We start from the raw sequence: 22,601 nt of genomic DNA, 5'->3' as shown, positions 1-22,601 counted from the left end.
ACTCCCCAACCTCTTTGGGCAGCCTGGTCCAGGACTCCAGCATCCTCACAGGAAAGAACTAGCTTACCTCCTGCTAGCTCAGTGTTGCAGCAGGACATCCTGTCTGCTTCTGATTATGTTTTCTGTGCCGATTTTTGTCATTACTGTGCTGTCTAGCACTAATAAACTACACACTGATGGCAGAAATTAAGTGTGCTGGGTTTCCCTCACAGATACCTGCCACTGATTTTTTTCCTGTTTGGGAAAATTTAGAGTTCATATCACAGGCTGTTTTCTGTGGAATAAATAAATCAGTCCACAGACCACTTGTACAAGTGGTTCATCATCTTAATGTTTATTGTTGCCATGTAATTGAAATATGAGAAGAGAAATTCACAGCAGGTGATTGTCACACGTGACAGAGCACGTCACCACAACAGTGCCCATTCTCTGATGATATCAGTGATAGCTGCTCTCTGATTTCAGTTCTGCCATCTCCTGTGCAGATAAACCAGTGGCATTGCAGTACTGGGACTCAATCTCATAACTAAATGGCTTGTACGAGGAAATACCTACTCTGTAGAAACATAGTGACCTGTGAAATCAGTATGTTGCTTAAACTGAAAAGTGTGTTGCTGTTCTTTTCACACCTGCTTCTCACAACTATCTTACTCTCTTTCCACCATCCCCTCCCCACACATTCTTGCTCCCTTGCTCTGTCAGTAGCACTACTCAGGATCTGCTCAGACTGAAAGCTGACCCAACGCACCCTGCCAAAATGTTTGGCCTTTTCATGCTGTTAAATTAGTCAGGTTTTGTGGGAGTCTGGACATAGCTTCATTTATTTATGTCAGTTTATTACTCATTTCTTGCTCTTTAGTCATAAGGTGGTGTTTCTGTACAATAAGCCCAGATTTTGCCCAGGTGTTCTGCTGTAGTTGAGCTGCTTAAAGCTCTTGGTAAATTTAGTTTAGGATTCCGGTTGCCTCACTTAAGACTGGGAAAGGAATGTCAAAGGGACTGAAAACTAAAAGTGATGGTAAATAAGTTTCAAAGTGGAATTTGGTTGAAATTTGGAAGCTCTTGTGGAACTGTTCAGATGTATCAGTGGAGGGAAGGAATGTGTTAACCCAGCTGCCCTACTTCTGGCTTAGGAGTACTTGTGATGGATTCTGGTCTGGCAGACTACATGGAGGAGAAACTGAGCAGTGAAGGGAAACAAATCTTAATTTTCATGTTATGTATACTAGATTGGTACTTAAGTATTGATGAGTAGTTCAGTATGTGCTGCTTGCCCAGATCACAGGAGTGTGGTGAGTCTCGGAAAGGTCCTTGACCAATTTTCCTGCACTTGCAAGCTCAGTGGAACACCAGTCTGCTGGCAGGAACCATCGAGCTCAGGGACGGGCATGCGGCAGCCTTCACCCTTCTTGGAGCAGGAGTGATCTGGGTTAATGCATGTGCAGTGCAGGTCTGGTCTGAACCGGCAATGTTGCTGCTTCTTGCTCATAGAGACTTACATGGTTTGAAACAAATAAAAGGGAAAAGTAATTTATTTTTAACAAAACACATTCAGTCTTTTAGAAGCTCCAGTGAGCACAGGATTTTGTGGAAGGATTAATGAAAAAGGTGATCCCACTGCAGCATTTTTATTAATCATGATTCAGAGGAACACCTTAAGTTCTGTTGAGATCTCAGTAGTGTTTTAAGTGAACTTGGGGGCAAATATCTACCGGTGTAGGATCTCCTGTGATGCAGCTGTGTTGAAAGCGTCATCTAACATAATTAAAAGTGGCCAACTTGTTTGGGTTTGTAAATTACTAATCTGCTGATGTACAGATAGAACAAAGAACTACAAGCAGTATCTTCGCTGCAGTTAGCTCTTGACCTTATGGCAATGGCTAATGATGCAGAAACACCCTGAGATCAAGCGGAGATGCAGTTTGTTACAACTCTGTCAAACAGAATGTTGCTGTTCTTATCACCATGACATCTTCATTGTTATTAGCTTATACTTTCTTATACATCCATACAAACTGTCATGGTTTAGGAACTTATCAAGGAAAGTTAATTGCAAGTAGAGGTTTTTACTGTTCAATGTGTTTCCAACTTTATATGACTGTGTATACAGCTCTGATGCTGCTCAGCATCTCAGGTTGCTTCTGTGTTGAGATATTAATGCTCTGACATATATATGATAGGGAAGCTGCAGAAGCATGTTTAGTGGTGGAATGAAACTGCAAAATATGGGTAAAATGTATTTCATCTTAGAAGGTGAAAATTCTCTGCAGTGCCTGGGATGGCTTTGGATCTCCAGGAGGTTCTCACTGGAAGGACACTTTAGGAACATGGCTTTGAGTGCAGTCTTGTTTATGAACTGAAGTGAACTGCAGAGCCTTAAAGCTTTTTTTCTTTCCCCCCTTAGTTTGTTTTCCAACTCTATCTGAAACTACACCAATTAAAAAATGTGTATTCAAGGTCCCTTCCAAATTTGCCAGTCTTGAGGTATTTCCCTGTGACACATTTCCCATGCAAATTCTCACATCTCTCTGTTGCTCTTCACTGTCACTCAGCAGTCTTGCCATGCCCAAGCCTCTAGTCTGTCATTTGTTACATGTGCAGTATATTCATAAATATTTCTGTTTCCTTATAGCCTGCTGGTTTCCCCACTAATATTTTAATTGACTGTAACTTACACTACATTTCACCTTGTTTTTGGGCTAGTTCTCCTGTTTTGTTCTTTTTTTTCTTCTCTCTTATTTTAATCACTAGAAAAATAAGTTGTGTGTAGCATCTTTAACTATAAGAACTTTAGAGTTTTACTTTGCCTTTCTAATACCCATTCTTTATCTGTTTTAGCATCTCCCTGTATTCTTCCCAGTGTTCTTTACTTCCTAATTTCTTGTAAGTACAGCATATTCTATATTTCCCCTCAGTCCCTATTGACATGTTTAACCATGTGGAGTTAATTGAAGCTGCATCTCACTCCTGAAGAAAATAATTAACTTGCTGTATAAGTTTAGTTCCATGTATATACCCTCCCCTTATCACTGGAGTTACCTTGCTGTTTGTTTAATGCCATACCTTTTAACATAACACATTTAGCTAAAATGGCTCAGCATTCATCTTGGTAGAAATGAAATGGCAGTTCCACTTGCTGATGCTGCCCCATTCCTGTGTTCTTTATTCTGTTTGTTTAGTGATTGGAATCTTGACTTGAACAGGTTGGGTCCCTGGCAGATCTCAGGAAACAACCAGTCATGTAACTCATCATTTTGTCTCAGCTTTGTCATGATTTAAAGGGTTTCCCAGTGAAAATGAGCTCACCATTGTCACTAGTCTCTGTACTAGCCCTGTTGTTTCTGTATATATGATCCTTGCTTTCCGTAATAGTAGTGGTTCTGTCTTTTGCGTGGTGACTTCCTCTGGTATTTTTGAGTTCTCTGTGTGTTCTTACAGATTGTTTTCTTCAGCAAGATTTAGCATTTTAGGCTTCCATTTATAAAGACTGCCAGAGCCCTGTCACCCATGAACCACTCCTTAGTAACTGTTACGTCCAAGCACAGCTTTATGAACTTCCCACTGCTGTACAGCTGAGGCTGCAGTGCTGGTCTTCAGAACCGCAGCAATTCCCAAGCCCAGGATTCAAATGGAGATAGTTCTCTTTTTCCTCAGATTGTGAACCTGGGTCATTGCATGCACCTGCAGGAATGGTATTTTAAATACTGAGTTACAGATATCATATTTGATGTCTACAAATCAACACTTGAACTATGATCACACCTGTATGACTCTTGTAAAAGCAGTTGCTCTTGTCCTACACTATGAGACAGATCTTAACTGCTTTGTCTTTTTTTTTTAACCTGCTCTAAAACCACATTGTTCTTTCTGTTGGCTGTTTTTTTTTCTCTGCCACACTTGAAACTTACTAATTTCTTTATTTCTTCAAACTTTCAGCCTCCTAATAATAGTTTTCTAGAGGCTGTGGTTTCATAGCTACGCTAGTGCTGCTGAACATGGCCCACTTAAATAGCCTACTGCTTATTCCATTGCTTCCTTAGCAGTCCCTCTGTCAAGCAGTAGCATAACTATTTCTGCTTGCACTTCAATCTAGATAGATATAATTTCTGTAAAGAAAAAAAAAATCAAGATTTTTCTAAAAGCAGATTTTTGCAGGGAAAAGTAGCTTTTGGGGATCGGGATTACCTGCAGGTGGTCCCAGTAATCCTGGCTTCTCTGCTGACTTGCTCTGTAGCCTGAGGGAAGCCACTGTCACAGCTCTGCACCAGTTTCTGTGTATGACAGCGTGTGTTAACAAGTTAATTAGAGCTTCGTGGGGTTAGCAGTGTAAGGGTTGTGGCCACAGCCAATGAAGTAGAAAGCTTGGGGTCTTCAAGAGAAGCCAATTGCTTTCCTCAGCAATATGCGGAGAACGCAGCTCAGCTCTCCCGTGGATGTGTGATCCATCCTGCTTTGGGCAGTGGTTATTTCCTTCTGATTTACCCTGGGTGTGTTTCCTTATTTCTTTACCACTAGAGTCTTGACTACAAAATCTGATGAAAATGTGCTCTCACAATGGGTCTTTTCCCAAGACTCATGGCCATTTTCAAGATCTTTGCAAATCCCACAGCATGGAGAACCATGCCATTTGTCCTGAGGTCAAGATGATGTGAAGACAAATGCCTCCTGTCTTTGCTAGTGGTTGCCTGCACTGATACAGGACAAAGCCTAACTGAGGGAGGATGTCGTTATGTCATTAAATGGAATGAAGCTGGAGGTGGGGAGATTCAGGCTGGATGTGAGGAGGAAGTTCTTCACCATGAGAGTGGTGAAGCCCTGGAATGGGCTGTCCAGGGAGGTGGTTGAGGCCTCATCCCTGGAGGTGTTTAAGACCAGGCTGGATGAGGCTCTGGCCAGCCTGATCTAGTGTGGGGTGTCCCTGCCCATGGCAGGGGGGCTGGAACTAGATGATCCTTGTGGTCCCTTCCAACCCTGACTGATACTATGATACTACTGTGATGCTATGAGCTGATCTAAGGCTTTTACTCCCTGTAGTCTCCCACTGTTGACTTTAAGTCTTCCTCTGTGTTGAGTTTTTGTTGTTGTTGGTGGTGGAGTTTTTAAATTAGTATTATTTAGTATAGGAAGAATGAAGAATTCTGAATGTTCTCCACAAGTTGCCCAGTTCAGGTGTATCCTCACATGCTAGAGTGTGAGGATAAGCAGGAGGTGTATCCTCACATACTAGAGTGTGAGGATAAGCAGGAGAGAGGTCAGGTTCAGTTTGGGGGCACAAGTTGGCCTTAATTCCTCCTTCCATCATTTCAGTTATTGCCAGTTGATCATATTTGGGACTAATTCCTCTCCATGGAATTCCTCTGCATGGGATACCCAAAGATACCTTTTGTCATCCTGATTTTAATGTGAGTTTATTAATCTACCTCTAGCAGGGATGCTTACTCTAGGTACTCTGAGCATTCAGAGCTTGGGATCTGCTGTAAAAGATTAATATGTACACATTGGTGTCCTGAACCTGCGAAGATCCTCTAGCCCTCTGTCTGCTGCTTTTCTGCATTGAAATGCCAGATGGTTTTTCAGGCAGTTGTGGATGGAGCTCTTGAGGGCATTGGCACTGAAAGCCTCATCTGTGTGATAAGAATGAACTATGAATGCTTATTGACATGTGTTTTCCAAGAGGTCAATGAAAGCATTGTGCCAGTGCAGTGGTGCTACAGCTACCTGTCTACATCTCAGTAAGAGTTCAGCTGTGTGTTTTAGAAAGCTCTGATGTCCTTACAGGAGTTATGTCACGTGTACATGGGTTTTGACAGTGTCTGTTCTAGGCTGGCTTGCGTGCCACAGGAAAAAGAGCCATTTTCTTAGATCACTTTGGGGATTAAATTGTGCTGAAATGCTCTTGATAAAGTGTTCACTGGAGGAATTGGTGTGAAATAGCTGGGTGTACCTCAAGTTTAAACCTTAGCCTGTTCTGTGATAGCTTTCCTCTCTAGATGAGCCCCAAGAGATATCTTTACTTAGCTCTGGAATTGAGAGCATTTCAAATGAGTGCTGTGGTATCATAACCTGCAGCCCCAAGAGTATCAAAAGAGGAAGGCTCTGCCTTATGAGTTGTTCCCTGTACTAAAAGGCCTCAAAAAGGAGTTTGTGACCTGGAGGGAGGGTTTTTATTCTGCGTACTTCTTTGTGAGAAAAAGAAATACAACTAATCCTTTACTTCCCCCACCAAATGCTGTGGTGCCTGCTACTGTGGTTTCTGGCTGGGATTTCTTGGCTGCAGTAATATCAGATGTGCTCAGGAAATTATCTGTTGTGGGCTTTGGGTTTTTTTTGCAGCCACCTGAATAACAGCTAAAATAATGAGGAGGATCCTGGGCACTGTTCTGCTTGTCAGTAGGGACATGTCTATAGAATTAAGGGAATAAAAATCACTCCAAAATGAGTTTAAAGCTGCAGTGGAAGGGGACAAAAGAGCAATCCCTGATTTATCCTGATGCCTTGAGAAAGAAGAAACAGAGCTTGCTGACATGAGGAGTGTTTATCCAGTTCCAGTGAAACAGTAAGAATGGAGATGTATTTGGGCATTTTTCCCACTGTGAGACTGGAAGCTTATTTATGCATGAAACACACAGATCCTTTTTGAAAGTAGTAAAACTGAATCAGACTTCTAAAGAGATCTGTGCCAAATTACATGTTATGAACGTTATCCTGGTTGGTTTTATGGGCATGGTCTTAATGAGTGTTAGACCTAGTGTTATTCCCTTACTTTATTTCCACTTTTATAGTGGCAAATAGACTTAAGCTAAACCTGTTTAACTCAAGGGTGGAGCAGTGCCTGTTTTGGTTGTCCATTTTTGCTACTAGAATTTTATGTTCTGATTAATTGCAATTTGGTTGGCAGTGAGAGTTTCTCTTTCAACGGATGCTCATGCTCTGACGGGGAAAGACATTGAAAGACAAAAGAATTAAATGGCCTACAAACAGCATCATGGTGGCCATGTATTTGATTGATGCTGCAAATCGAAGAAACAGAGAAAACTGTCTACAGGAGGGACAAAACTGCTGCTGTGGAGCATATTGCTGTGAATGTGACAGGGAATTGAAGGCAGCCATTGACAATCCAGCCTACAGCCACTGGTGACGGGGGCTGTTCACCGCCGAGTTGTTGCTGATGTCCCACCAAGTTCTACTACAGTAATTAGTTAATCTGTGCTTCAAGCCCACATTTGTTGTGTATGGAAAGGTGTCAGCTTTGCAAAAACCATAGAAGGTGGCTGAAGAACATGTTCTGGCTCCCTCTGTCACCGGTTCCTAGGAACACAATCAGGAAGTGGTTCGCTTCATTTGAAAAGATAATGTCCATGCACCCCTCCTCCCAACAGTGAGTTTTGAGGAGGTTTCAATACCACTGGCAAGGGAATTGTAGTGACCAGCAGCCCATAACAAGAGCACCAGAACAAGAGGACACAGTCTCAAGCTGCACCAGAGGAGGGTTAGACTGGATGTTAGGAAGAAATTCGTCACAGAGAGAGTGGTTGCCCATTGGAATGGGCTGCCTGGGGAGGTGGTGGAGTGGCCATCATTGGAGGTGTTTAGGAAGAGACTTGATGGGGTGCTTGGTGCCATGGTTTAGTTGATTAGATGTTGTTGGATGATGGGTTGGACACAATGATCTTGAAGGTCTCTTCCAACCTGGTCCTGTCTTATTCCATTCCATTCCATTCCATTCCATTCCATTCCATTCCATTCCATTCCATTCCATTCCATTCCATTCCATTCCATTCCATTCCATTCCATTCCCTATTCTATTCTATTCTATTCTATTCTATAATTTGAAGACGTTTGACCAGTAGCTTTGGAAGCCTCAGATTGGAAGGAGGGGCCTGTGGTGTTGGGTTAGTCTTTGGTGTGCTGTTGCCATTAACAGATTGAAATGCAGAAATGCTCCTGAATTATTAAATCTGTATTTCAGAATTGTGAAGTCTAATTGTAATCAACCTGAAAACAAGAAACTTCAGTGCAGAATCTCCTATGTGTGGCAATGCATGGAAGAACAGTTAAATATCTGGCACTTCTGCTTGTGTCCAGGTCTGGGCCCCTCAGTTTAAGAAGGACATTGAGACTCTTGAAGGTGTCCAGAGAAGGGCAACAAGGCTGGTGAAAGGCCTTGAGCACAAGCCCTGTGAGGGAGCTGGGATTGTTTAGCCTGAAGAAGAGGAGGCTCAGGGGAGACCTTATTTTGCTGTCTACAACTACCTTGAAGGGTGGTTGTAGCCAGGAGGGGGTTGGTCTCTTCTCCCAGGTAACCAGCACCAGAACAAGAGGACACAGTCTCAAGCTGCACCAGAGGAAGTTTAGGCTTGAGGTGAGGAGAAAGTTCTTCACTGAGAGAGCTGTTAGCCATTGGAATGGGCTGCCTGGGGAGGCGGTGGAGTCACTATCCCTGGAGGTGCTCAAGAGGGGATTGGATGTGGCACTTGGTGCCATGATCTAGTAGTCATGAGGTCTGTGGTGACAGGTTGGACTTGATGATCTTTGAGGTCTTTTCCAACCTTACTGATTCTCTGATTCATTTTCATCCTTGTTTGCTGCAATGACATCCAAGAGTGACCAGTGGTGCAGTGTTTGCCTGTTGCTCCACAGTATGAAGTGTTGCTTTAGGTCCCCATGCTGTCCCTGAAGGTCTCTTGCCCATTCATTAGGCTTGACAAGCAGTGTGTGGTGTTTACATCTTGGGCTCCCTTGCCAAGCGTTTTGCCTTTCAGTTGTGTAATGCTTGCCTCTCGCATCATGAGAGTAATGTTCTGGTGTTTGAGTATGTCTCTGGAAGGATGAGTCATGGGAAGGACCTACCCAAAGCTCTTGCACAAGTTAACTGACTTCTTTTTTGAGGCTTAATATACTCAGTTGTGCTTTTTTGTTCTCCATGTTGTTCACCATGGTGAGGACAGAAGCCATAAAATCATACCTCAGGACTTAGACATCGGAGGTGATTTTAGTTGTTTCATCTTTCCAAAGGAAAACCATTGCAGCCACTTCGTCCTGTGTCCTAATAAAACAGGAGGCAACAGTGCTGCCCCTGCACATTCCCTCTGAAGGGAATTCTTTTAAAGGAATGCAGTCTGCATCGTGTGCCTTACAGGGGAAAAGCATCGCAAGCATCTCTCGTCGACTCCCTGTTTGGCATGCTCCGGAGTCGTGCTTGTTTTTCTGAAATGGAAACCCCAAATTTCAGGAAGTTGTGAGAAATTTAGGAATCAAGGTGAAGCTTCTGTGACTAGGTGTCTTTTTTCCATTTCATTGATCTTTTTTTTATGAGACTAATCACAAACCGAGTTCAGTGTCTTGCTCTTGAAACTGAAGCAATCTCCTTCATGAAAAGCAACACAGTGAGGATTAAATCACTGATACAAGAAAGAGTCTGAAGTAAAATAAACCCTTGTAATTGTAGAGCACCTTCAACAAACGAGCTGCCTAACTACCCATAACAGATTTGTACTCAGAGCTCTATTTGGCTTATTTCATACTGTGTGGGACAAACCCTTTGTGTTTTGAGGAGGAATCCTGACTGGAAGAGGGGCTGTCCTGCAGTGCTTTTGGAGGGAAAATTATTGTGAGAAGTTGTTGTTTTCCCTTTACCACTAAGGGGAGCCTCTTTCCAGTTTGACAATTCAAGATGTAATCCTGAGCACAAATAGAGGCTGGGCCAGCAGCAGCTCGAGAGCGGTCTGGAGGACAAGGACTTGGTGGTGTCAGTTGAAGAAAAAGATCTGGCAATGTGGGCTTGGAGCCCAGAAAGCAACCATGTCCTGGGCTGCATCAAAAGAAATGTGGCCAGGATGAGGGAGGCGATTTTGCCCCTCACTCTGCCCTTGCATGAGAAGGACATTGAGCTGCTGAAGCAGGTCCAGAGGAGGGCCATAAAGATGGTCAGAGGGCTGGAGCAACTCCTCTGTGGAGACAGGCTCTATGAGTTGGGCTGTTCATCCTGGAGAAGAGAAAGCTTGAGGGACACCCTACAGAAGCCTTCTAGTACCTGAAGGGTGCCTACAAGAAAGCTGGGAAGGGACCTTTTTACAAGGAATTATTGTGATAGGATGAGAGGGAATGGATTGAAGCTTGAGGAGGCCAGATTAAGACTGGATGTTAGGAATAAAGTCTTGATGTTGAGACGCTGGTCCCTCTCCCTGGTCACCCAGGGAGGTTGTGGATGCCCCCTTCCTGCAGGTGTTCAAGGCCAGTTTGGATGAGGCCTTGAGCATCCTGGTCTAGTGCAAGGTGTCCCCATCCATGGCAGGGTGTTTGGAATAGAATAGAGTAGAGTAGAAAAGAATAAACCAGGAGATCATCAAGTCCAACCTATCATCCAACACTAGCTAATCAACCAAACCATGGCACCAAGCACCCCATCAAGTCTCTTCCTAAACACCCCCAGTGATGGTGACTCCACCACCTCCCTGGCCAGCACATTCCAATGGCAAATCACTCTTTCTATGAAGAACTTCTTCCTAACATCCAGCCTAAACCTCCCCTGGCACAACTGGGTGCAAATCATTCTATGTATCTAATTATTTGATGTAAGGACTTCATTTCTGTCCTAAGGATCTTTCTGCAGTACAAGAAGAAATGTGTAAATACTCTAAACTTGCATTCCCTTAGTCTTTCAGTCTCTCACACTTCATGCAGATCAAAGTGAGCAGTGTTTGAATGCAGTTAAATGTGTCTATACTGGATATTCCAGTTATTTCAGTGACCTGTTCCGTGTCTTCACTGGACCCAGAAGCGTTTGAAGTGCCTTGTAAAAGCAATAAAATTAAGCCCCACAGCATTGGTATTATTAGAAGTTTAAAAATAGAGCTGCTTCAGAAAGATAGTGATGATTTGAGTGAGATCCAGCAGTGGCATTTAATTAACAACTTATTTATACGTGGTTGAACCATACTTTGTAAAACATGATGCACGTGGTGTTCCGAAATACCTGCCACTGAGGCAAGAGCTGAGGGTGTCCAGTAGAACTGAACAGTCTCAGACCTCTGTTTTCAAGACAGTGTTTCCAAAACTGCCCTATCTGGACTTGTAACACAGTTTTCCTGTAGTTTTTAACCTCCCACATACTTCATGACTTTAGTCTGACACCTATTCTGGAGGTTCATGTGGAGTTTATAACATAGAGCTGGATTCTGTCTCCCAAGTGTTCTCTTAATTGCTCTTATGAATGGTAATTATTTGGTGTTTTGTTTCCAAAGTGGGAGTCAGAATGCTGTCCCTACTGTGTCAGGAGGAATGGCCTTTTCACTGCCTGCCTTCAAACTCTGTCCGTTTGTGTGACTGGTAACAAGACCTGGAAGACAGAATAGAGCAGAATAGTGCTCTGTCTGCCAACCCAAATAGCAGAAATTGCTTAGACTTGAGAAATCTTTCATCATCTGTGAATCCACGAGCCCTTCACTGTGTGGCTTTCGTTTCCCTCTCACAGTACAGTGTGGATGTCTTCTTTTCCATTTGCCCCCTTCAAAGACTATTATACTTTATATGAGCTTGTCAATCAAGTTCTTTATTTGGCTGCTTGTAGGTGGTGTTTTCTTCCGTGTATTAACTTCTTACAGTGTTTGAAACAGCTTCTGCTTTCTCCTTGCTTTCTCCTTAAGAAAACTTCAAGATGCTGGGAAGGGAGAAAGCAGAGTGTTAGCGTGCCGAAGCGCACGGGCATTAGGTGCATCAAATACCTTTCCCTGCCCTCTGAAAATAGGATGTCTGGTGTATTTGGCTTGTTGAAAGTGTGTTTTCTCACAACTGTAAATTGAGTTTGTTGGATCCCTTTGTCACTTTTGCTCAGTGCGTGGTATTTATTTTTGTCACCTTCCAGTAAGTTGTAGGGTACTGAGCTCACTGTGCATTCTTGAGCTGACTGGTGTGGTTTCATGCTAATGGGATTCAGAAACTGCTGAGCTAATAAAATGTAATTGATAAGAATGTTATTGTTTAAACCCTTTTCAGGTACATCCACATTTATGGAAGCATTAGCAGCCAATGGTACCACCAACATCCAGACATCTGTAACAGGAGTGACAGCCAGCAAACGGAGATTTATTGACGACAGGAGAGACCAACCCTTTGATAAGAGGCTACGCTTCAGCGTGAGGCAAACGGAGAGCGCCTACCGCTACAGAGACATTGTTGTCAGGAAGCAAGATGGATTCACACACATTTTGCTGTCGACAAAATCATCTGAAAACAACTCTCTAAATCCAGAGGTCAGAACAGTTCTGATTTGGGGGGAGGGACTGTGCTGAAGGAATTCCCAGTCGCTGCCTCGCTCATGCCTGTTACTTGTGTGCAAACTTGCACAGGATGAGATTCAGGCTGTTGCTGAAGTTGATGTACTGTCTCTTGCGAGACGCGTGAGGTGTGACGTGTCACGACGTGTGAGGTGTGACGTGCAGCGTGATACAAGCTTCAGTCTGAATGAAGGTTCTTTTTCTGACTGGCTGCATGTGCCACCTTCTGTCCACTCACGGAAACGCGGAACGAGCGCTTCAGTTTCAGAGAACAGCTACCAGCTCTTGTCTTAATGACTTCCTTAGCTCAGTCTAATTACTTTCTTTCTTTCTTTCTTATTTTGGGATAATGACAAAAGTTAACTTTTGTGATGTGATGGCTGAGAGGATCCTAAGGAATTATTAAGGCTATCAAGGATCTCATGGTGGAAGTAGGGGGAGAGAACCGTGCGCTATTTTTTAATGATGTCATAGAAGATTGTAATGAACGTTTTTCCCTTGTCAGGTAATGAAGGAAGTCCAAAGTGCACTGAACACAGCGGCTGCAGACGACAGCAAACTCGTGCTGTTCAGTGCCGTCGGGAGCATCTTCTGCTGTGGGCTCGATTTTATTTATTTTATACGACGCTTAACAGACGACAGAAAGAAGGAAAGCACTAAGATGGCTGAAGCTATTAGGTATGTAGGACTGCTGCCTGCCAGCTGGGTGCTCTTCTCTGGGGACTCTGCCTTGGTTTGCCTTTTTTTCTCCTGTTTTTTTAAACCGGAAAGCCTCCGATTCATCAAGATTTCAATGCTCACCTGTAGTGTCCCTGTCCCTTTCTATTGGGGTTGTCATTTCATTCATCACAATTTCTACTACTAGAATTGAACTGTGAGAACTCTTAGTATGGTGGTAACACTCCCCTGGTTGAGACCAGTTAAGACTGAAACAGCAGCAGGGTTTGGAGAACACATTTAACAGAGATCTGTTAGATGGGCATTGAAGGAGTAGCTTACTCCTTCAGTGGAGCAGTGGAATGAGGGATGTCACAGAGGAGCAGATCCCAATGCTAGGCAGACCTAATGTTTGCAAAAAATGGTCTGAACTGTTACAAGCTTTAAGAATACATGTGGAAAGAAGTATGGATCTTGGAAAGACATTTTACACGAGTAGCTTGTCACTTAACACTGGTTTTGAGGGCCTACTCCCTTGGATTAGTTCTTGTATATTGCCAAGGCACCTCCCTTCAGAGACCCCTGCTGGGTGTTATTGATGTTCATGTCCCCAGAGCATGGGCCATGTAAAGCCTGTTTCTTTGAGGCACAGCTGGCTCACAGAGGTGACAATTAGTGTGGAAATTCTTCAAAAGACATTTTTCTGTCACTCTATGTAAAAGATGTTCATAAAATGGCTTCTGACATGGTCAGGAGACAGAGTTCTTAATCCTGAGTTTCTGTTGCTAGTTCAATTCAGGCCCTTCCAGAAGCCTTGTCACCTATTATTGTTAATAAAATGGATAAAGTTCACTTAAAATAGTGCTAATTTTTGAATATATCCTGGAGATAGTCCCTTCTGCAGCATTCAGCCATGATTAACATTACCTGAAATCTTCAGCTAGACTTCATGTCACTGCTCACCAGCCTCTGAAGCAGCCATTCAGACATTTTTCAGCCCACCTCACTGTCTGCTCATGCATCAGCAGCTTGTCTGAGAGAGTCCTACAAGAGAGTGCTGCAAGCCAGTCTAGGTAGCCACTAGCCACTGCTCTCTCCTCACCCCGAGCCAACCACCTCATTGCGGAATGTTGTCAGGTTGGTTTTGAGCCACGATGTCACTGTGGAGCTGAATCAGTGCCGAGTTTTCAGGGGCTGCTGTATTTGACTCTTTGTCTATATGTAGTGAGTGCCTGTTTCTGTTTCTCTTCAGGAATTTTGTGAATACTTTTATTCAGTTTAAGAAGCCTATCATTGTAGCAGTAAATGGCCCAGCCATTGGACTCGGAGCATCTATATTGCCTCTGTGTGACGTGGTCTGGGCTAACGAGAAGGCTTGGTTTCAGACACCTTACACTACTTTTGGACAAAGTCCAGATGGATGTTCATCCCTTACATTCCCCCGGATAATGGGCCTGGCTTCTGTAAGTAGCTTGCAGGGTAGGGGCTGGCAGCTTCACAATGCAGTTGGGATAATTTATCCAGTGTGATTGCAAGACTTTTTACTTTTGCTGTGTTGCCTTTTTCCCCCCTCTTTTCTTTTTCTTTCTCTCATGAAAACCTTTCATGAGAAATCAGCATTTACAGCTTCTCTGCTCCATGCTGTTACAAGGTAGTCCTCACCTGGGTGCACAGAACAAAGCAGACGCAGGACCTAGTCCCACCTCGTGGGCACCCTTAACCCTGCTAGGGGCAGAAGGGCCATGTCCTGAGTACCAGGACACGACTTGCCTGCCCCGTGAGGACCAGCCCCCAGTACCTTGTGCTTAGCGCAGCATCAGAGTGTAGTAGATACAAGCTGGTGTGTTACGCAGTGGATACTCTGAAGGATTTGCTTCTTTAATTGTTTTGGGTTTTTTCAACTTGCTGTTTGCTAGTTTTGCTGGTAGGGAAAGAAAAAGAAAGGTAATGCTTTGCACTGGTGCTGAAAACAAAAGCCACATGTCCCTTAGTACCTCTTTTCTCAATTTCCAATTAGATGAAATAATCAGATGTAACAAAAAGCTACATAAAAATCTCTTACCTACATTATTTTCCTGTTGTTTGCTATTTTTAATGCTGAGTTACTTGACAACTGCTAGACCTACACCCCATCCAGTTTGAAGCTGAACAGTAGCAGTATGAAACAAGTGCTTGTAGCCATAGCTGTTTTTCACGCATTACTGCTTGCTACAAAAGCCAGGTTTTCCCTGTATGACTGATCAGTGATTTATAGAGACAGATCTTGCTATATTGAAACCATCATTTGAGCAGATCTAATGGCTAATTGTGTGATGTCTGAATGTAGCTGCTAGAAGGGAACAGAACAGATAACTGAACAGTTATTAGAGTATCTTTAATATCTTAGTGTGTTACAAACTACTGACTGTTCCTTTCCCTTTTTATTTGGCCATCCATCCATCTGCCCATCCATTCCTCCATCCATTCCATCCATCCCCCTCCTTTAGAGACTTGTGGTTGTTACTTTCCATTCCTCCAGAAGTTGTATAAAAACACGAGCAGCTCTTCCCTAGGACACTTGTTCATGTGTGTTTGTGAATGTTCATTTTTCAGTAGACTTACACTGACAGGTCCCAGTGACAACAATTCCACGATACTCAGAACAAAAGGGAAATGTTTTCATATTGTCCGTGGCCCTCTACAGTACAGCAGTGTCAGGGCTCTAGGGGACAAATCTGGGTTTTAAGCAGTAGGTTCAATGAAATATATTAGGAATCTAGACTAACAGATTTGATGAAGTAGCACATTTTCTGTCTGTAAAAGAGAGAAGGGTCAGGAGAAAAAAGAGCCTAGCATGAGCAGGATGAAAAGCATTCAGGGGGCAAAATAAAATACATGAAGAATTAAGGCTTCTGCATCATAACAATGGGTTATGCAGTATTAGTGTCACCCTAACTCCTGTAAGTCAGATTCAGAGCAGTCTTTTGTTAGCAGCAGGTATGTACAAATCTTCGATTTCTGGTCCTGGATGTCAGTTAGCACAGGAGATGTGTAATCAGTTCCACAGCCTGGGTTTCCCTGCTGGTCTCTAGCACGTGTGGCAGTATTTCTTATGCTTTACTGTCAGTCATGAGGGATTTGCATTCTGTAGTGCCCTGGGAGTGTCGAAGGACTCAGTGCTATAAAACGGACTAGAGGATGTCCCAGTAGTTGCTCTGTAGAAGAAAAAAGACTGAGCAGAAAGTAAGAGTTGTAAAAGAGAATCATTGTTAGTTCTATTGCAGTGTTTGGAATGTAACCATGAGTGTGTAGTGTTTACCACAGCAGGTATGAGATGTGTTTATAGGATTAAAACTTCTGTAGTTCTCTGCAAGTACTGCATTAGAACTGAGATAACTGCACCATTAACAGCTGAGGTTTCTCACATTCAGGAGAACTCTGCAGCTGCTAATGAGTTTTAGGAAAAGAATTATCCAGGTTTTTCTAGCATTCATTTTTATCCTTATTCCCAAAGATACCTGTGAAGAAGATGTAGAGCTGACCAGCTGACTGAAATTTCTGCCTTTCATAGCTCCCAGTTAGGTTCACCTCAAGTTTTGATCTTTGCTAGAAATGTTAAGTAGCTTTTCAAATACTTTTGGAAGACATTTGTTTTTCCTTAGTAAGATGATTCCCATTTTTAGACACAGTTGTGTATAGCACTGGGTTTTGGTAGTGTTTCAGGTTACTATCATCCACACAACCTGGAAAATGAGAAGGTTTAGTTGTGCTGGTTAAGGAACCCACTCTGTTTGATGTTGCTTTGACAGAAGGTGGAACTGCAGGGTGTATCATTTGTGTTCTTAGCCTGAGGTTTGTTTTATATCAAACTTAGTACACATGAATCACAACTTTGTGCATTGACTTGAGAGATGTGCTGAAGATAGAGAGATGTTCAGGGCTCTTTTACAGAATATTTGTTTCCTTTCACATGTCCCACTAGACAGGAGTCAGCAGCTGACCTGTCAGTAGAACCCAGATTCCCTATTCCATTACAAAGAGGCGAGCAATAGACACCCTAAGCTTTCAAATGTCTTCCTCTCTAACATGACAGTGCCGGGAACCTTACTGACAGTAACTGCGTAGCAGAGAGTTGCTGTAATAATTACCAAACATTCCAGAATGTGGACAAAATCAGAATTTTGTTGTCAAAAATGCATCCTCTTGTCAGGTCAGAACAGACTTACTAACCATATGCCAGGAGTCCAGTGATGGCCTTGTCCTATCTCCAGTGTCATTAGGCAGTAAGGAAGTACAATTTATTGTGTTTTACCATTGGGTTTGAGGCTGACAATGACTCTGTTTTTCACTCGCTGTTTCTGTGCAGATGTCACTGCAAAGTTTAACTTCAGTTCTACCTTTAGTGAAGGTTCTTATGAAGTGTAGATAGGTGTAGGATGAAGTTTCAGTGGGGAGGTGATAAATAGCGAAGTGTGATAATCACAGACCAAAAAAGCTGTACAGAATTGGAGCTCACCTTGTTGCACAGCACATAGTACTCCGGTTTGGACCTTTATGCTATGTACAAGTTCTCCTAAGTACTGGGGAGAGACTTAATTAAAATTGCTAAACCAGCTTGTGGAAGGATTTAGGAGTTCAATATTGAACTCCTGAATGGAATGGGAATGTTTGTTCTCTACGAATTTGATTGGAAAGGGGACTCTCTTCTGCTCCCTTCAGTGGGTTTGCAGGTCACATTCCAGGCTGATACAGTTATTTTAAACGTTGCATCATAACTGGATACTGCTGAAGACAACATTTTGAGAAGTGCTGAAAATATTTGAAACCTGAATGGATGGGCTTTCAGTCCCAAAAAGCTTTTTAGCTGCAAAACATGTAACTCTGCTATCCTACCGAGACTGGCAGCTCTCAGGACGTCTCCTACCAGAACTGGGTTAGCTTTAGAGTTTAGAGCTAATGTAGATGTTTAGCAGAGATGTAATTGCTGCAACTAATACTCTGTTGTAAAGGGCAAGCTGACGTGTTCCTTGCTGTTTTACAGATCTGCCAGGCACTCTAACCTATTGCCACATACACAGTTAACCAAGTCAGCAACACTGCAGGACAGCTAGAGCTCATGAACAGTCATGACTGGGAAATGACAAAAGGCAGTTTCACCTTTAACCCCTAATCACAGAGCTCCGTGTTTTTATACCTACTGCTGTAGTGTAGCCAACAGCACCGACCAGCTGGCTGTAGGCAAGTCCTTTTCTTTATTCATTAAAGTTGGAAGAGCTGTAATAAACCCATTGCAAACAGCACAGGCATTTTCCTCCTTTGTTTTGAACGTTCTTTTTTTTTCCCTTTAATGAGTTTTTGTCTCATTACATTTCATACCAGAAGTAACTTTTTATCCCTTCAGGCCAATGAAATGTTGTTCAGTGGGAGGAAGTTGACGGCGCAGGAGGCTTGTGCCAAAGGACTCGTCTCTCAAGTGTTTTGGCCGGGAACATTCACACAAGAAGTGATGGTTCGAATTAAGGAGCTTGTCACGTGTAATTCAGTTGTAAGTTCCCTTTCTTCTTACAATACATTTGATGATGAGATTAATAAGAACTAATCTAAATGTTATCAAATTGGCATTACCTCCTGCTTAAAAAAAAAGAAAGACCATTTTCATGAAGCAAGGACTCCAGTGTAGCATAGCAGGGTCTTTCAACACATCCTTATGCATCTTCTGGTTTCTGGGTTTGGAGGATTCAAGATTCTATCTGACTCTCTACCAGGTGCCTAAGAGTTGACACTGGGCTCTTCACAGTCTATTTTGGTTTTAACCTGATTAGAGTAAGCTGGGACTTAGGCAACTAACTGTAAACAGTTGCCCTGAGAATTTCATGGAGATCTTGAGTAATCTTGAGTTGTAATTTACTGCCTTGAGTCATAACTTAAACTACCAAGGAAATAAATGCAATCTTCGGTACTATATGGAACTTGGCAGTTTTAGGAGTGAAGCCTTGTGCATCAGTGACCGTGTGCACCCCTGGCAGCTGCACAAGATCGCTGCCACCAGCGGATGCTTTTTCCATGAACAGAGGATGCAGTACACATCAACCCTTCTGTGCATCTGACACTCAGGAATTTGAAACATGAATTTTTTATAAACTGAAAAGCAGACAGGGTTTCCAGTCCACTTCAAATGCTCAAGAGATTCAAGGTGTGCTTGGCTATTACAGTAGTTCTGGATAACGGTGATCAGCTGTCACAAAAATGAGTTACCAGTGTAAACAAACCATTTTTATATTATTCCACTTTTTTTGTGCACTTGTAAATTGTGCTGGTGCAGGGTAAGGGAAATCCTGTGTGATGCTACAAGAGACTGAGAAACATTTCCCAGGGTCAGAGCATGTCCATGAACTGATAAACGTAAGCCCATAATCAGCTTCAGGATTTGTCTATACAAACCTGTAAGTGCAGGTGTTGCTCAGTTCTCATCTCAGCTGGCGGCCAGTCACCAATGGCGTCCCCCAGGGATCAGTGCTGGGCCCCATCCTCTTTAATATCTTCATCGATGATCTGGATGAGGGCATTGAGACAGTCATCAGCAAATTTGTAGATGACACCAAGTTGGGAGCAGATGTTGGTCAGTTAGAGGGTGGAGGGGCTCTGCAGAGGGACCTCGACCGACTGGACGGATGGGCAGAGTCCAACAGGATGGCATTCAACAAGTCCAAGTGCCGGGTGCTGCACTTTGGCCACAACAACCCCATGCAGAGCTACAGGCTGGGGTCAGAGTGGCTGGAGAGCTCCCAAACAGAGAGGGACCTGGGGGTGCCGATTGACAGCTACCTAAACGTGAGCCAGCAGTGTGCCCAGGTGGCCAAGAAGGCCAATGGCATCCTGGCCTGCATTAAGAATAGTGTGGCCAGCAGGGGCAGGGAAGTCATTGTGCCCCTGTACTCTGCATTGGTTAGGCCACACCTTGAGTCCTGTGTCCAGTTCTGGGCCCCTCAGTTTAGGAAGGACATTGAGACACTTGAACGTGTCCAGAGAAGGGCAACAAGGCTGGGGAGAGGCCTTGAGCACAAGCCCTATGAGGAGAGGCTGAGGGAGCTGGGATTGTTTAGCCTGGAGAAGAGGAGGCTCAGGGGTGACCTCATTGCTGTCTACAACTACCTGAAGGGTGGTTGTAGCCAGGAAGAAGTTGGGTCTCTTCTCTCTAGCAACCAGCACCAGAACAAGAGGACACAGTCTCAAGCCGTGACAGGGGAAGTTTAGGTTCGAGGTGAGGAGAAAGCTCTTCACTGAGAGAGTCATTCATCATTGGAATGGGCTGCCCAGGGAGGTGGTGGAGTCACTGTCCCTGGAGGTGTTCAAGAGGGGATTGGACGTGGCACTTGGTGCCATGGTCTAGTCATGAGGTCTGTGGTGACAGGTTGGACTTGATGATCTTTGAGGTCTCTTCCAACCTTGGTGATACTGTGATACTGTGATCTCATAGCCACCACCCTTTTTTTGGCCCAGGTACTTGAAGAATCCAAAGCTTTAGTACGTAACATCATGAAGGTGGACTTGGAACAAGCAAATGAAAAGGAGTGTGAAATTTTGAAGAAGATCTGGGGCTCAGCACAAGGGATGGACTCAATGTTAAAATACCTGCAGAAGAAAATCGATGAGTTCTGATGAGGTGCCCATTGACACTGGAATTGTACATCCTGGACATGAGGGCAAACAAGAGATGCCCATTTCTAAAACCTATATAAACTAACCCCTGGCTCAGCTTGGGAACAGGAGTGGATTCCCCCTCCCCTTCTATTGTCAAGGGGTTTCAAAGTACTGTATCACTTAAATTTGAACAAAACTCCTCTCTCCCTGATTGTTACTTATAGGTATATGTACACACGTGCCTGTGTGTGCATATGTGTCTTTTTATATATATATAATGTCCTATGTGTGAGAGTGTGTATGTAGACACACACACACAAGCTAAAACCCGATAGAGTGCACTACCAAACATCTCTCTAAAGGCTCTAGTTTTTGTTACCCTTGGCTAGTACTGTATCAATAGAGAATGAATTAAAAAGTAACCGGTGTTGCATTATTTTCTGTGTGGCAGGGAAGTCTGGAATAACGCTTTTCTTTTTCATGAGCATACAGAACTGAAACGGGTATCAGCCAGCCCTCACTTCCACTGCCCGACGAGTCAGCTCAGACACCAGGCCTTGTCTCTGAAGAAGGTTGAAATACCTCAAGTAAAGGAACAGTCTAAAATCGTTGGGAATTCAGCCCTAGTAAGATTAAATGGCGTCCATCCCCCAAAAGAGAGTGTGCTCAGGATTAAGGCTAAGAAAACACTCTGTCCGTTTTGGGGGCAGGTAGAGAGGGGTGGGAGGAAGGGGGAAGGAATATGTCTAATTCTTACCCAGACAGCATGAAGAAACCACTGTCTCTTGGGGAAGGGGAAGTGGGAGGGAAATGAAAGGGGGAAGAAACAACAAACACAAAACCTTGTTTTGCAGTATTAGTGAATCACTGAATATCTTATGTATGAATATCCTAAGTTATAAGTTAGTTTTAGTGGGGGGGGTTGAATAGTTCTTTTCTGGGGTTGTTTTTTTGGTCTTGTTTTTCTTTTGGTTTTCTTTTTTTCTTTCTTTTTTCACGTTGGGTTTTTTTTCCAGTACATAAGTGCTTCTGTTGCTGGGTGAGAATACTACTTCATACACAGTTTGGATCTGGGGTTTGGTTCTTTTTTTTTTCTCCTCTTCGCTGGTTTAATTGATGTATCACACCAAAAAAAATACATTTTACGTTCATCAGTTTTTTAGGTTCACTTAGAATGTATTATTTAATAAGTTAAAATTCTTTTGGCACACTATTAAAGAAAAGAAATAGGGAAAAAAAAAAAGAAACAAACAACAAAACTCCTTTAAAAAAAAAAAAAGCCTACCTTATCTTAGATGTTTAATGTTCTTTGTCTATGCTTTTTTTATTATTTTAAATATACACTATATCCAGTATGGTGTAAAAGAGTGCCCTGTGTAAATAGACCTATTTTGCATTCCTTTCAGGAGTGGTTCTCGATTCCTGACTGCAGATATCTGTTACTACTTGGGTATCTGTGCTTGCAATCTTATTGAATGTATTATGAAGAATGAGAAAAAGGAATAAAAAAAAAAAAAAGAAAAAAGGAAAAAAAAAAAAAAGAAAGGAAAAAAAAATCAAACCTTATTTTTGTACAGTTTTGAAGTTTTTACTTGGAACTGACCCACCGCCCCTTCCCAGTGGAGAGCTGTACAGTGTGTAAATCTGCCTTTACCTTGGATTGGTACAGTATTTTTGCATCTGTGGGACCGACTTTTTTTGTTCTAGTAGTTTGAACTATATATAAACTGTACAATCTGTAAAGTTTTTATAGAATAAATATTCAGCTGTGAAAATGGTTAAATAAAACTAATATTTCTTAACACATTTTAAATGTGGCTCTCTTGGAGTTGTCTCTTCCAAAAAACCGTTTCTGCTCTGATTTTAAGTGTTGCTTAAACATGTCTGGCAAATGCGAGACTTTCAGTGTTGTGTTTTCTTATATAAGCTTTTAATTCCCTTCTGTCTTGGTTTAAAGAGCAGACAGGTAAAATTCTACTCCCACAAAAGGAGTAAAATAAAACACTCTGATTGAATTGGAGAGAAATACAGAATTGCACATATCCCAAA

At 42.9% G+C, this 22,601-nt stretch overlaps 1 protein-coding gene across 5 annotated transcripts in view; it reads left to right on the top strand.

Moving 5' to 3' along the window:
* CDYL (chromodomain Y like) overlaps positions 1-21,533 on the top strand; it is an 88,246-nt gene extending 66,713 nt beyond the window's left edge. The window contains exons 3-8 of one of the 5 annotated variants that reach the window (XM_054164073.1): positions 2,839-2,883; positions 11,995-12,251; positions 12,781-12,953; positions 14,185-14,395; positions 18,313-18,456; positions 20,412-21,533. In XM_054164073.1, the coding sequence (XP_054020048.1) occupies positions 2,839-2,883; positions 11,995-12,251; positions 12,781-12,953; positions 14,185-14,395; positions 18,313-18,456; positions 20,412-20,570 (989 nt within the window). In that variant the 3' untranslated portion in view covers positions 20,571-21,533. The other 4 variants (XM_054164076.1, XM_054164074.1, XM_054164077.1 and 1 more) reach the window with 4 other exon arrangements.
* The last annotated feature ends 1,068 nt before the right edge of the window (positions 21,534-22,601 follow it).

Source organism: Dryobates pubescens, chromosome 9 (assembly GCF_014839835.1).
Source record: "Dryobates pubescens isolate bDryPub1 chromosome 9, bDryPub1.pri, whole genome shotgun sequence".
NCBI classification, from domain to species: Eukaryota; Metazoa; Chordata; class Aves; order Piciformes; family Picidae; genus Dryobates; species Dryobates pubescens.
The sequence above is the reverse complement of the archived record's forward strand: the minus strand, read 5'-3'. Positions and strand labels throughout refer to the sequence as shown.